The sequence below is a fragment of the Taeniopygia guttata genome, chromosome 2 (genome assembly GCF_048771995.1).
Source record: "Taeniopygia guttata chromosome 2, bTaeGut7.mat, whole genome shotgun sequence".
Lineage (NCBI taxonomy): Eukaryota > Metazoa > Chordata > Aves > Passeriformes > Estrildidae > Taeniopygia > Taeniopygia guttata.
In genome coordinates this window covers 49,147,826-49,164,267 of record NC_133026.1, presented here as the reverse complement: position 1 = coordinate 49,164,267, position 16,442 = coordinate 49,147,826, and the positions used below count along the sequence as shown (strand labels likewise).

Here is a 16,442-nt window from a genome sequence, read left to right as displayed (position 1 = left end):
ACATTACCTCCAACCTTAGGCCCACCAGCTGATCCTGGCTTTCTTGCACTGTTTGAAGGATTTCCTGGCTTTTTAGGTGCCGGAACCTTGAAGGCTGAAGCAGCTGATGATGGCCTATTTCCATCCACTGACTCTTCATCATCAAAGCTTTTGTCTAGAAAAAGATATGTTAAATAAAAATGCAGCTATTAGAATGGGTGTATTTTCATTTCCTAACAAACTATTTTCCTTCACATTTCACAGAAATTCACAAAATGCATAAATAAAACCAAGTATTTATCAGTTTGTCCTGTCTCTGATCTAGGAAATTGGGAGATAAACAGCATTTTCCACATTTGAAGTTCTTATAAAATACTATTTTGCCTTCATAATTAACCACAGTAGAACTGAGCATAAAAAACGAATCCTACACATCCACTCCCACAAAGGAAAAATATCTTTGTACCGACTGAATTTTTTAACCATTTCTTAATATTTTCCCAAAAGGAAAGCCCTTAATACAATTTTTATCATTCCAGTCTACCGAAAAGAAATGCTTCTCCTTTTCCTTCTTTCACTCATGCATGCATTTTCTGCTACACATCCTCCCACAATGTGTCTAACTAGCACTCCCTGTCTCCTTCCTTCCACCCAGATTTTTCAACTTACAATCACAGATCCTCTTGCAGATCAGTCGCCTCATTCCTCTGATAGCTCTTCAAATCCCCTCACCCAAGGATGGACCCAGCACCTCACATGGCCACATGCAGTAAATTCTTAATACTAATCAAAGATTCTATCAAAATCTGCTCGCAAACACCCTAGATCCACCACTGAGATTTGTGCCGGCATCTTTCTCTCCCTTCCCTGCACTAGGTGCTGCACAGCCAATGAGCTGCAAGGTGACATCATCTTCTGGGAGCCAACGCCAGAGGAAAAGGTGAAAATTCTCCATGCAAATAAATTCATTCCCACACATGGTATTTGCCACTATTCCAATCCTTTAGACAGGCAGACAATATTCCGGGGCTTGCACTACTCTTTCCTGTAATTTCAGGTTTGTGTGTTTTTAATCATGAAAGAAATTCATGTCTAGTGACTAAACAGTCTCAATTCAAAATATTATGCCTTAAAAGAACCCCAGCATATTCCAACCATAGAACATAATGTTTTCCACACCCACTTAGGAAAGAAGGATTCATCTATAAGCTTGAGAGCACAGAAGACATTCAGCCTATGATTCCTATAATAAATAAAATGGGCGAGGCTGAGACACAGCTGCACTACAGCAATGGAAGACCAATTTAGCATACTACCTGCTTTAAAACCTGCCATTTGTTAAAAAAAAAAAAAATAAATTGCAAAACTTCATCATCTCTGGAATGGTTAACTGTTTACCCTTTGCTTGTTCACAACTTGCTCCCAGGGAAATGTCAACTATATATAACAATGTAGCTTCCCAGAGGAAGGCAGCTCGCATTAAAGGGTAGAGCAAGGTTTTTGTCCAGCAGCACTGGCAGCACCATCCAACGTCAGCACACCCTGCATTTAATGTGTCCAAGATCACTGCTGCTATAGTTAGCACATTTTTCTAGCATTTGCCAAAAGCTATGTTTTGCACTAATGAATCTCCATGATCAAAGAAATAATCCACAGTCGCAAGAAAAATAAGGATGCATATTAACAATTTTCATTATTTCCTCCTGTCTTATAAACACTGATTTTTAACTGAATCTTGGTAAGAGTAATTGCTTGGATCTGTAAACTCTCCGAATCGGAGGAAAAAGCATCCGCCTTCCCCCTCACTGGCCTGTGTGTTGCCATGGAAACAGCACTCCCGCTCAGCATACGGGCTGAGCCAGAATACATTTTGATTCCTGATGCTTTTACTCTCACTATCTTAAATAGAACAGACATTAAGATTTCAAGCAAAGGCCAGATTAAGTGAAATGACTTAAACACTGCCATAGAAGGGTAAATGGCAAGGGTTAATACCAAGGATACCTGCAGCATTACAGGTAATTTTAAATTAGAAATATCTTGCAGATTTTTGAACAGCATGATCAGATCAACACTGACACGTGAGTATTAAATCATGAAAACAGACTAAAAGTGAAAATAGGCTTTGCAAATAAAACTGGTTCTGTTGCTGCACTTTCGTATCTGATGAAGCAACAAGCAAGACTTTCATGCTAGTACCCAACAGCTCTACAATGCTGCACTAATATGCAAACATTGCACAAGCCTTTGAAACAATAGTTATTTGCAATACAATCCTAAAAACAGAAAGTGAGCATTTGCTCATTTATGCAAAATCTCCTAATCAAGAAAAATCTAGACAACCCCGAACAACTATGTACTTTGGGAACCAGTGACTCAGATAAAAGAATTTTAAGGAGTACCAAAGATGGGTAATTTTATAAATTATTCCTCAACCCCAAAATGTGCAAATAGAATTTCATAAAAAAATGCAAATGCAAAGACCTAGTGATGTGCTGTGTATATTAGAGGATACATTAAATAATGTTCTTGGTAATACTGTCAAATTACTTTGCCTTGTAAAAGAATATTTTTTCATACATTTAAAAGATTGCTAACACTGGATTAAAAACCTACACTATGAAAAAGTTTTATGCAGACTTTCAGTCCCCATAAAACTCATATTTTTAAAATAAATGCCTTTTTTTTAAGATACACAGAACTGATTTAAACCACTGATATATGGGTATTCTTAAGCAGACTTGTCATGGTTTGTGAAGTTAATAAGTTAAAAATTGCCGTACAGTTACTTGAAGTGCTCCAAAATAACAGTACAGTACCACTAGCATGTAAAATTAATGGCTGTAAAGGATCTGTTTGAATTCTATTAATGCAAAAGTGATAATGCAGCTGATTCTCTTTTTTACTGGATTTGTTTTTTTTTTTAATAAGCATAAGCAGGAAAATTTCATACTGTCTTTTAAAGAAACCAGAGCTTTTCCCCATCCTTTTAGGCTTTTACACTTTTATTTCCCTAAGATTTACCATCAAAATCCCAAGTGATCTTTAGGGACATTCAATTTTCAGAAATATGACTTACACTGTGAAGATCCAAAACCTGAAGTCTGTATTTATAGCACTTCATGAAAACAGAGCATTATATTTGTTTCCCCTACAATGCACCTTCCATGCACCCTCAGTCATCTGCAAGGATCCACTTCCTGGTAGCTCCTGTAAAAGCATTTCCATGTACTTCAGCATGGAGCAGCCCAGCTCCAGTTGTAAGTGCTGCTCCCCAGGGCATAATCAAGGAGCAGTTCCGCTCAATCTGGCTTTACTACCATGCCTTTGGCTGGCCAAGGGAGCAGGGATGGAGCTCCTGACAGCCAGCACAGAAAGCATGGGGATTGCTGTATTTCACTATCAAACTGTGCCTCTAATGTTAGTTTTAGGCAGTCTACAAACAAAATATATCCCTACGACAGAAGTCATAATAGTCTAAATGTAACTGGTATTTCAAAACAAAGCCATCTGAGAGACACAAACTTTTTTCATTCTAAAATGGCTGGATAATTTTCATTCTAGGTAATTTTAACACTTTCAGAGTATCAAATTTTTTGTATGCAAATATACCTAACAGCCAAGAAAGCATTATCCAAACAGTGTTTTAAAACAAAGCTCCAAAGTACTAAAAATAAAAAGTTGTATGAATTGCTAGCAATCCACAGAACATGTTAAAGGGAAAACACAACAAATTAAAGACACTAAGCCTCAGTTAAATCTCACAACACTGTTCCTGTACTTGATATGTAGTATTTTAAACCATAGTGGATAAGGAGTTTTGGAGGTAAGTATACCATACAGAGAAAAGCCTGGAATCCTGTACTGCCAAACGCTCCTGAAGAAACCCGATGAGCAACAAATGCTCTCACACTGGTACAAGCTCTCTTCCTGATGAGCAACTTCAAAGCAGGGGAAGAAAAATTTCAAGAAAATGTTGTTTTTACCTTCACACAGCTAGGGACTCAGGATTCAAAATCCAAGCATTAGAAGTTTTCTCTTCTAATGGAGGGGCAGAGTTCTGCAGTATAGAGGATGTTCTGCAGGTAGTGCACCAACAAACTGCTGTGCATTTCTACAAAATCTTTGACGAGTTGTCTACGAAATCTTTCCAGTAAAAAACCCTCCAAACCAACCTGCAGGACACTCGGAAGTCAAAGTCCACCACACTTTCAGAACTTACAATTTACCAAAGTTATTCAAAGATAAGATCCATGCTGACAGACCAAAACTTGAACTATCACAAAGCATTAAACACTAAAATTCTTAAGAAACAAACTATGCCATTTGAACTAAAAATAAACAAGATATATGTGCTATCTTCCTGCCTTGTAGCATTACTCCTGGGGGCCAGATCACAAATACATAGTGCATGTTTTCTGAAGTATTCAGAGAGATCGAAGCATAAACATTTATAATGAGACTTGATATTCAAAGAACATTCTCGTACTCCCAGTATTTTAAACCTCAGAACAATCTACTTACTGTGATTTGCCTATACAGCAGTAAAGGTAATTATGGGTCCAGTAAAGGTAAAGATATATCCAGTGACAAGGAGAATCCAGAGAGAAATCTAAACTTTTTCATATCCCGAGAGAAAAAAATATTTTATTTTCAAAGAAGATTTAATTAGAATACATTTATTGTTACTGCAACTAAAGCCTCCACCTCAGCTGGTTTGAAGTTTCGTATAACTAATGTGACATTCTGGTATCTAACATTTTGTTTGTCACAGTCAATAACAGAAAACAGAAACAGACTATCACCTACACAGCAGTACAAATACAAGATCTATATTCTACCTGTGCTACTCAGCAGTAGGAAATCAGAAGTTAAATGACTTAAAGCAGATCCTCAAGTGACACCATGAGGGCAAAAAACCTGGATCCCCTGCACTAATACTTAACTAAAGTTGGCAATAAAGGCAAATCTGGATACTGTTTTCAGCAGCAACATCTTATATATCTAACCCAACTAGGTTTGTAAATACCAACTTGCAGTATTTTACTGTAGAGTGACCAGAATAAAACTAGAGAACACAGTATATTTAATATTTACATATATAATAAATTGCTTTTAAAGTGACTTCTGTTCAAAACATTTGTATCAATTTTACTTCAATAACTGATCATGATATGCTTTGCTAACAAATACTGGTTTTTACCTACTGTTGAAACTTCCTCTTTCACACTACAAAATATTTATGAGACAACTGCAAAATCTTGCTTAAGCAAAAAAACTTCAATTAGATGAACTTTTAAAATTTCCAAGTCACTCTCCCTTTCTGTGCCTACCAAGACATCCACTGCCAGTCTCCCTTCAGTGACTTAAAAACGTAGACTGCATTAATTACTTGGAACATCTGGGACTGGATCATTAGCGCAATTCCAGATGAACTGGTGCGGCCTACAACAACTTCTGTCAAGCATGAAAATGAAGCCGCAAGCACTACACATGCATCAAGTTAGCTGATCCCTCTAATCCATACTTCAAGCCAATGCCCCACATCATTTAGTGAGAACTTTATCCCTTACACATCAGGCATTCCATACAGTCCAAATCTGTTTGTCCTGACACAAAGAACAGGATTCATTTGCCTAAGCACAGTCATCTACAAACAGTTTAGACAGTCCTGGGCATCCTGTCTGGTGGCCAGCTGACATTCCAGAAGGCCAGAGATCTCTTGCAGTTCTTGTCTCATGCCTGCTCACTCCTGTGTCTACTGTGGATACTTCAAGGCACTTCAAGGGGCACCAGACACCTATGGCTGGACAGATGAATTGCACCTAAGAAGTTTCAGACCTATCATAAAGGCATCATTCCTTGGCATTTTCCCTGTGCCACAGCAGGTCTTGAGATTCTAAACCATTAGGAGACAAATTCTAATGCCCAAACAAAACATGCTTCCCACGGTGATGGGGCATGACTCTTCCTGGGACCATAGCGGAGGCACAGAAGTAACGTGAAGCCACTTGCTGATGGATTTAACTTTACTTCATGTTGCCTCCTTTGCTTCTCTTTGCCTTCCTGAAGGAAGCAACTGTACCAATGACAGTGCTGGCAAATGGTTCTCTTCTGTGCAATACATGCTGATGCTCATCAACAAAATCTCAAACTCCTATCAGAAGAGACTCCCTTTTCTGCAGTAGCCTCATAGGGGATGAATTAGCTCAAAAAAAGCCCAATGAGAACAGCGTTTGAAGAACAACAAAACTTGGTTCAAAAATCCCCCAGACTTCTTAAACCAAACATATTATTTCACATGCTATTTTTCAGGTAGTTCCAGTGAACCAGTGTCTTTAAAAAAAAAAAAAAATTCAAAAAGGCAGCAAGTAAGGGGAGCAAGAGTTAGTAACAGGAGTAAGGGAAATATTTATCATTTAAATTCTGCTGTTGATCTGATCTCAAATTTTAAAAGTTCCCCTAAGTTTTCAACAAGCAAAGCAAAATACAGCTTTCTACATTCCATTGATCAGCACTGAGAGAGGCTCACACCTGCTTTTGGATTCTTTTTTGTTCTGCTGTATGCATTTGGTCTTTTTTAAAAGATGACCCTCAATGAATAGGACAAAAGAAAAGCAGAAAAATGAGGAAGAAAATACTAGATTGTCGGAATCTGAGGTATTGATGATTCCGAGATTGTAAAAAATCTCTTTCTGCCCCGTTGCCAAAGAAGAAGCCATAATTCATCTGTGTTTTTTTTTAAGGTTGTTTATTCTTGCTTATCTCTAACATGTTCTGCTGCCCTGCCGCAGGTCTGTCCTGCAGGGCAGCGTGTGGGGCTCTGCCCCCAGTGGGATGTTACAAACATTATATACCAGAAACTACCTGTGCTATATTTACAATAATGTGCCAATATCTATCATCTACGTTGAACAGTGTGTCCCCAGCCTAAACCAATAGAAAAATGCCAACACTACAGTGAAACATGGAGGGCATGAAGAAGGAGGAAAAGGACAAGACACACCCAATTCCTCCATCTTGTCCCCTCTGAACCCCTAATCTAGAATCCTAAAATTTTACTTTTGCACCCTTGCCACACTTAATTATTACTCATATCAAACACTCAAAGCTTGTAATTCATCCTGTAAGACTGAAAACTCTTTTCCCTGTACAGAGATCAGAGACAGTGTCTCTCAGGGCTCTGTACAGGGGGGTTCCTGACCCCCTGCCAGGGTCCCAGGCCTTCCAGAGCAGCCAGAGGGAAGCTCTGGATTCCCACACTAGACCTAATAGACCTTTTAAAAAATAAATATTTAGGAGTGGCAATGGCACATGCCAAACTAATTATCCACATTTAATACAGGCCTATTCTAATGACATTAGTAGTTTATCCATTCTGCTCCACAGTTTTATGAAGGACTATGTTAAAAAAAGATTAATTAAAAAAAATTTAACGTATCCCCAGTGTTATTTTCCTAACCCCAAAGAAAAGAAAGTCTTGCAGTTTATCTTACTACTGCCTGGGTGGAAGATAATACTTAACTACAGGTTTCAAATAAAGCTGCAATAAGCTCAAATAAGCAACTGAGCTAATTCTGCTCCCAAGGAAAGCTTCATTCCCATTTCTAGCTGTAGAATATCTCCTGTAAACCCAAGTACTTTTCTAATTTTTACCTATTAAAATTTAAGACAGTTTCTGCAAATCTTGCCATATTTTAAATTTTTACAATATCTGTAAAATTTCCATAGTCCACATGTTTAAATTAGTTAATAAATCATTTAGTCCTTTCTAAATTCTTGCAATTGGACTTTCTTTTGTTACAAATGTGTAACATTTCCCAAATGTTACTGAACATTTCCCAGCAAACTTACTGAAAACGCAGTCAGTATCACTGTACTTTAAAAATCATCAATTTTACTTTTTTTACATCCTTCCTGAGCCAAGTTCAATAGCCTTCTGACTCAACACTTAACAGTCTATAACCTATTAGCAAATGAAGCACCATTTTCTCAGTAAAAGGGGGAGAGAAAGATAATTAGGTTCTCCAGAATTCATGACACGGTCAGCATCTAAAATAGGATTCAAGACTAAACAGCAAGGCTTAAAATAAAACTACGTAATGTTATTGCTCTTCAACATCTGTACTATGTTACTGCTTTAGGCCATGCTATTTGGACCACACTGCACTATGTCCAGCACTAAAATGTTAACAAGTCAGGTGCCTCTTAGCCAGGGGGAAGGCAAAAAGGTGTAGGAAGGACACAGAGCTGCCTTGCATAAGAAATCAAAGACTGAAAGTTTTTGACATTTTGAATACAGAAGTTGACTCACTAGCTGTAACACAGAAACTGATGGGATATTATGCTATTTTAGCACCAAGTAAAACGTACCTACCACAGCACAAATATTTTGCTCTCCTATGAAATACCAGAATTAAAGATGAGAAAGACAGTAACTTCTGCAGCACTCAAGATTTCTGCTAAATGAGTACTCCCTCAGAGATTTTCCCTATGCAGACACTGATTAAAATGAAAATAGGGAATTAACTTTAAAAAATTATAAAAAAAGAAAGAAAAAGAAAAAGCTCTAACAGAATTTTTACTCGATGCCTGGTAAATTTTACACCTAAAAGACTCATAATTTCTTTCCAAAGTGATGGTTTATTTAACAGTTGTACCTGTCTGAATTAACACCTTACTTGTGGCCAAACCCTTCACTCCCTTGCTTACGCTGCCCTCTAAGAAAGCTGCCACTTCAAGTATCTTCTTGAAGTATAAACTCCACTATTTGCATTTAAAATATCCTGTAAACCAACAGCCAGTCTTTGCTCAGTAGGCCTGGTTTAATTACTGTCTTTATTATTTCATCTCTAGAAGTAATTTTATTTCTTTCTTCACAAATTTCTTTTGCTTATACATCAAGTATCCAACTCTCAATAGCACCAGCATTTTCTTCAGTGAATCTAATGACCTATTTTAAAACAAATATATTTATCACAAAAGTAGGCTTTATCTAGAAACCACTATCCATAAAATGGCTAGCATTACTGATGTTTGTAAGTTCAGAAAAGTAGCAAAAAGAACCACCTAATATTTACCCATCTGCAGCTAAGTCAGTCAAACAACTGATACTCATTGAGAAACTATTCAATTCAGGACATTTCCAGTACTTAATTCAGTGACACAGAAGCACCTGGGATTAATGACTTGAATTTTCAAACTATCAATTACATCACAGCAAGGGTAAGAGAGACACTCATAAGTACCACGTTCATTCATCTTTAACGTATACCACAAGTGTATGTGATAGGAAAGGGGCACTGGATATATGTAACATCAATGAGAAGGTTTACAAACAGGGAGCTTAAATTAGGATTTACTATCAGAGCCTAACAGTGACAGAGATAAGTCTACCATCAGAGATATCATGATAGCAGCTAACATTTGCATTAGTTTTTAGTGTGGCCAATTTCTGCATGTTCAACTCAACTTGCATGTTCATGTAATGTAAATGTAAAACAGCAAGGCAGAATGATAAAATATAGATCCTAGAAGCAGAAAGTGCAATATGAGCACACAGCAGATAAAATGTTGAGAGATTTATTTTTCTGCATTTTAGATCCAGGTAGTTTAGGAATTAAAAGTTAGTATCTGCACACGAAAACATGCACATCACAGCACAGAATGAAAGGGGTTGTTAAAGGCCTTTCAGCTCACTGACCTACCTGATCTCTGCCTCACATAGTCAGAAGTGAGATTAAGAAAATATGGCAAATGATTTTACTCTCAATGCTGCCATTTCACTTGTGGGTTATAAAACCAGTAGTTTGAAGAGGCCCAACTCTCCTCAAACTGGACCTCTTAATATAGAATCATATAATGGTTTGGGGTTTAAGAGACCTTGAAGACTGTCTAGTTCCAACCCTTCTGCTATGGGCAGGGGACACCTTTCACTAGACCAGGCTGCTCAGAGCTCCACCCAACGTGGCAGTGAATTCCTCCAGGGATGGGGCATTCACAACTTCTCTGGGCAGCCTGCTCCACCCCTCAAATGAAGAATTTCTAGTCTAAATACATCCTTTTCAGCTTAAAGCCATGCCTTTGTAAAACATCTCTCTCCAGCTTTCCTGTAGGCCCCCTTCAGGTACAGAAAAGTGCTGTGAGGTCTCCCTGGAACATCCTCTGCTCAGGGCTGAACAGTCCCAATTCTCTCAGCCTGTCTTCACAGTAGGGCTGCTCCAGTCCTCTGATCATCTTTGCGGCCTCCTGTGAACTCATTGAACAGATGACCTCCCTTGCCCTGCTAACCACACTGCTTTTGATGCAGCACAGGCCAGAATTGGGTTTTTGGGCTGCAAGCCCACACTGACAACTCATATCCAGCCTCTCATTCACCAGCACCCCAGAAGTTAAAAAACTAACACCAGATCTGGAAAATCTGAAGTGCTTGGTATATGGCTAGGCAGCTTTAGTAGCTGCCATTTCTCTAATTTTGTGGGAACATGATCCAACCCCCAAATAATATACAGAGACTGTTTCTCACAGTGTTTCTAACGAGTTTGTAAAAATCGACTCAACAATGCAAAGAAATTTTAAACAAAAACAACCTACACAGAAATGCAGAAAGTCTGACTTTTAAGTTCAATAGCAAACCTCACAATGTGTAAGTTCATTGACCAAAGGGCTTTTATCAGGTCAACTAACAAAACAATCCATAATGATAAAAGGATTGTTTGTAAATTAGAAATCTACTCATGCACATTGTTTAGGCAATCATGGAACACCATGGAGCTCTTGACATCTGATGAAAGCAAAAATACTTAATTTGAAGAAAGTAAAGTTATTCTGCAGGCTATTAAAAGCTTTGTTCTACATTTTCAGCCCTTCTCACTTTTCCTGAGGCTCCAACTATCCATAATTTTGAGAGCTTTTAAGTGTTTCTCAGTTGAACAGAAGAATTTTCACATCAATTAAATATACATGAAGAGGTACCAGAAAAATTCTGCTACCATGAAAATCTTGTTGCCTAAAGTCCATATAGCTGGGAAATTCCTGTGAGCTGTAAATTGTAGTTACTTCTCGTCAGAGACTACATACATAATTGGTTTGCAAAAGGCACTTTCAACTTATTGACTGCTCTTTCCAGCTGTTGCTATGTAAGTGTATTTTGATGAACAAGCTGGGCAAAGAAAGCAGACACAAAATCCAAAATACAAGTCTTTAAAACTAATATGCTTTTATGCATACAATATACAGAATGGAATTTCTGATTCAGGTCAATACTACAGCAGACCCTTCATCTCTGCAGGCATTTCAGACACTGAAATGATCCGAATGTAGCTTACTTGCTCATCAGTATTTACCACAGGAAGACTTTATAAAAAAATAACATGTAACAGTAAGGAAATACTCCTGGTATTTCACAGATAACAAAGATGAAAATAAACCCTGCAAGGCAAATATCCAATCAGTCAAGTGGAAGATTCTTGCAACATCTATCAAAGGAAACCTTTAGTAGGCATTAGATTTCTTATGTGGCTGTTCACAATTCAAATTGGGCTTTTTTTTTTGTTTGTTTGGGGTTTTTTCCCCAAAATGTACCTTAAAAAATAGTAAGAATAACAAGCCCCTACCAAACAACCAAAAAAGTGCAACATTACCAGTAGTCTGGAATAATCAAAAATATGCAGATAGAACAGAAAACACAAATTTTTTTTTTTTTTAAATTATGTAATTTGTTCTTAAAAGCTAATAAAAACAGATTCCAGCACTCCAGACAACCAACACTTTTAGATGACAGATTAAACATGTCTGGAAATCTTTTCAGGGAACTCAGGTTTCATGTTTAATGAAAACAACAACAACTACCACCCCCCACAAAATTCCTTGACATTTTGAAAATGTCATTTAGAAACAGGAAGACAAAACTTGTAGTTATAATCCTAGAACATATAAAAAATTCAGGTGCACTTATAATTCTAGAAACTATGCTGGTTTTGAGAAAACAACTGTCATATGTTTGCAGCTCTGTTTTTTAAAAAAAAAATGCCCTGAGTTGCACCTTAAATTCTTCCTTGAATTATTTTTTCTATTCACATCAGTCTTGAACCTTGCTGTATTCATCTGTTCTCTCAGTAGTATCTTTTCATATAGCCCTTGGCTTATTTACACATTCCCTCCCTCTTCCCACTCAGCTGCTTCACTTTCCCACTGTTCCTTTACTGCTATTAGCAACAGTATTTGCACTCTATAGACAAAACACAACTCAGAATCTATGTTAATCACTGGGAGTACCATATGACCTTACTGTGAAAAGTAGCTTTGCACTGGTTTGGTTCGGAACAGGAATCACATTCCAGCTCACTGTGTCTGTCCTTGCTCTCTCAGGCACAGCCACGTCCCAAACCAGTGTGTCCACCAACTGCTAATAACAGGAGTGGTAGGGAGCAACTACAGTAAAAGGAGCCAGTGCAGGTGCAGTCAGTGTGTTAAAGAAAGCACAGGCCCAAAGAAGAACAGAAAAGGGAACAAGTGATATGCTTCTATCCCGCACAAAAACTTCTGCTACTCTTTATATTCCTACGCCCAGGAGACATCTCTGAATGGTACAAAGCACCACAGTTACAGCCTGAATGATTTCTAGGCCAGTGTAGCAACTACATCATCATTCACAGGAACTCTGTTAGTTTAAGAAGTCTCCTACCAGAGGATAAGAAAAATCAGAAATAAACCTCAGAAATCCACATGCACTAAAATAACACATATACTTTAAATCAAGCTAATGTCTCAAGCATCACTGTAGCTTCTGTACCGTTAATATGTCCAATCTCTTTCTCAGTCAAAAGTAAAATATTAAAGCTGTACAGCACCCACACTTGACAGAAACTAGCTAATCAGATTAAAGACTTAGGAAGACAGCCTTCCCTCAGAAGAACATCAGGGAATGGAAGATAATTGTTCTCATGCTTTAGGACCATGCATACATTAATCGAGTATTTTGAAAGAAGACAAAACACAGAATTTGATATGCATATGCAGTAAGATAGAAGGGTAATTTCTATTCATAAACCAGTCACATATGCTTTATCATCTAAAATCTGAAAAGCGCTTAAAGTCATGAAACATCATTACACTGTATGCCATTTACATGAAAATACACTATTAAATAAAGACGTGCTTATTCATTATATGATACAAAACAGTATACTTAGCATACACTAGTGCAACAAAACGTGGGGACCAAATATGTCCTCTTACAAAGCTGATTATATACTTTTAGGTAGCCCTCAAATACCTTATGTCTGGTACTGCAATATGTTTAGTACATCTTAAGAAAACCTATGTCTGATCTTCCCCATAAGGCCATTTGTAGTTTTAGGTAGATAATTTTGTCCTTAACCTAATTACCTTGTTCAACTGGGATCAAGGCAGTCCTTTACCTAAGAAATCACAGGGTAACATAGCATAGACTATGTTAAGGTAAGGAAAGGTAAGGAAACACCAGTGGAAGCTGTTGAATTATAAACCCTGGACAGAACGTGCAACACGATGTGCACACCGCAATTCTGTTTGTCACCTCCTCAGCAGCCTAATCTGGTTACCAACGGATAATGGCAGAGATGCATTATCCTCCCCAAGAAGAAGAAAACCAGAGCGAGGAACCCTTCCTGGCTGCTTTTCCTCAGCAGCCTCCACAACTTGCAGGGAATCACAGACCTCCACTCACACAGGTATGTGAAATGCCTTTAAGGTTGAGGCAGTGCATGCTTTCCCACTGGCATGCACTCACTACAGGAGAAGTTACGGTCCATTTGTTTGCTGGGCCACAAGCACAGGATTGTTTTTTCCCCCTCCACATTCTTCCAACAATAGCTTGGAGAGCTTGAGACAGTTAACATGGGGGCAAACAGAAAATCCTGGTTCTTCCCTTTAATCTTCACTTGAGAAATCAGATTAAGATTTAACTGCTAAGCATCACATTTTATTTACATTTCTGCTTGTGCTCAAGAAAAATGGAAAAAAAATATCCAGAAAGTTCCAATAAGCCAATGTTTTGCATTCAAGATAAAATTGGCATTATCACTTCTAAAAAACGTTTCCAAACACACTCTGCAATTCTGTAACACATCCAGGCCAATGAAGTGAGCAAACCAAATAAGACAAGTAAAAAAATCTGCTCTATGGAGTATCTGCACAACGCCTTCAGCCTAGTCTCACAAATAGTAAGTTAAGCATACATACTGGCCACAACAAAGTGACATTTTGCCGAGAAAAAACATTTCTCAAAGGCTGCAGAATCACTAACCTTAAAACATTTTCTTCTATGTTGCATATATTAGGAGTATATAGAGAATATTTGCAAAACAAAAGACAACAGCCAAACCATCGTTAAATTTAGAAAAAAGATTAAGAACTTTTCTTAACAGTAACTAAGGTTTTATTTTCCCTTGCAGTTTCATAACACAACATCAGAAGACTGAATTCCTTGTAAATGTGGTAAGCAGTAGTTTTAAGACAGACCAACAGCTACATAATCATCCTACACACTGTTAATTGTATCTGGCATTATTGCTCAAAGCTCCTACACAGAATGTCAGCTGACTGCCTGAACAGTACTTGGTTCTTAGTGCCTTTGTTAATGATGAATTAAATTATACACAAGAGAGCTCCACAACCATCCTCACTTTATAAACCTCAACCATTACAGAAAGGACAAAAATCCTACAGCTTTGCCTAGAGAATGCAATTATTTCTTAACATGCTACAACTTGTATTCTTAATCTGCAAGTTACCACAATTCATGTTTACACTAGGGTGAACTGTATTGCTTCACAGGAAGGAAACAAAGATGAAGAAAAACATTTCCCAAAAAAAATCTCAGCAAGAGTGAGCTTGGTACATATTCAGTTCTACAAAGACCATGACTTCCCTTGCACCTTGCAAATAACTAATAAAATACAAACATAAGAGAACTGCCCATATTTTTTTTTTAGACTGTACAGTCCAGACATCATTTCACTGCTCTGGTCACACTCATTATCTCTTTCAGTCTCTGACATATGAAAGAACTAAATGAAAAACACATTTCAGGTTGCCTCAATAAAGGGTCTCTCTCAGGACTCTTAAAACTACTGTTTCAGCAAATTCAGATAAAATATTTAATCTTAATCTGTGATCTTTATAAACCATCTTATTTATGCAAATCTGCATATGTAGTCACTTATAAAAGCACAGCCATCCTACTTTATCCCTAAACTTGCTTCAAGTCCAAAGAATGTGCATAAAGCCTCTCTAAAAATAATAATGCATATATAGAAAGTCATCAAGGTATTAAGCGCAGAGAACCTGGTTGACACGCAAACCCAAGTGGTGCCATAAAGATAAAATATACGTCTAGTTTTTATCCAAAACACAACCATATAGTCTGTATCGCTTTACTGACCTACTTTCCATTGGTTTGTGTAACAATACACTGTGCAGTGAAGGAAACGTAGTAACATCCCATGTCTTTATTAAATATACATCCCCAGCTCTAGCAGCAAGGCTTTTCTTTTATGGCTATGCCGAAAAAGTATGAATTTCTTCACACAACAGGGCAGGGTAACATCCGCGTGTTTACAAAGCAATATAGTAAATTCTGCCTTATCTTGCAGAGGTGGCCAACACAAGTAACACCGAGGCGAGAGGGGTAAACACAACGCCAACGTTAAAATGCACAGCGGAATCTATCAGAGTAGTAAATAATTGAGATCACGGGCCATCCTAGAAACCCAGGCACGGTTAAAACTCCAAGAAGGGCAGAAGCTGCCACGCTCGGTGCCCCGGTAACCCTCCGGCTGCTGCACGTAGCATCCATCTCGCAGCCCGGCTCGGGCGGAAGCCAAGCCCGCCAGCCCAAGATGCCAACCCGCCGCACCAACCTCCCCGGCCCGCCCGGGCTGCCTGCCGAGCGGCTCCGCAGCCCTGCGCGGGTCCCCACGGCACCCGCGGTCCACGACCCCACGGCGGTCCCCACTCACCGTCCCCCACAGCCATCATGCCCGGCGCTGCCGCGGCAGGGCGGACGCGGCGGCTCCCGGCCGGATCCCTGCCGGCTCCCCGCCGCTGCGGCCGCCGCCTCGCTTCAAAATAGCAGTCCCGCCTCGCCGGGGAGCTGCGCGCCGCCCGGCCCCGGCCCGGCCCCCGGGCGCTCCGCTCCGCCCCCCGGCCAGCGCCGGCCCCGCCGCGGGGGACAGCCCACACCCCCGGGGAAGCCCCCACCACCGCCCGGAAAATGGATGAGAGGAGAAGAAGGTGCCTTGGTTAAGGACGAGGGCTCTGCGGAACAGAGGCAACCACGACGTAGCATACAACGAAATGAAACAAAACAATAAAGACACAGGAAGTAGGAAATGGCTCCGTTGAAGAAAGCTGCTGCCTTCCTGAGTTTTCGGAAGACTTGCTTGGAAACCCCCCCGCAACTTTAAAAGAGAAACTGCTTC

The 16,442-nt window shown here is 39.1% G+C and overlaps 1 protein-coding gene across 50 annotated transcripts in view; it reads right to left on the bottom strand.

The window, feature by feature from the left end:
- Positions 1–16,442, bottom strand: part of CLASP2 (cytoplasmic linker associated protein 2) — a 143,110-nt gene that overhangs the window by 85,737 nt on the left and 40,931 nt on the right. For 37 of the 50 annotated variants that reach the window (XM_030265220.4, XM_032746787.3, XM_072925882.1 and 34 more), the window contains one exon: positions 8–154. In XM_030265220.4, coding sequence (XP_030121080.1) covers positions 8–154 — 147 coding nt within the window. Of the gene's footprint in view, positions 1–7; positions 155–648; positions 889–15,980; positions 16,233–16,442 lie in introns of those variants that run through there. The other 13 variants (XM_072925913.1, XM_041714534.2, XM_072925920.1 and 10 more) reach the window with 3 other exon arrangements.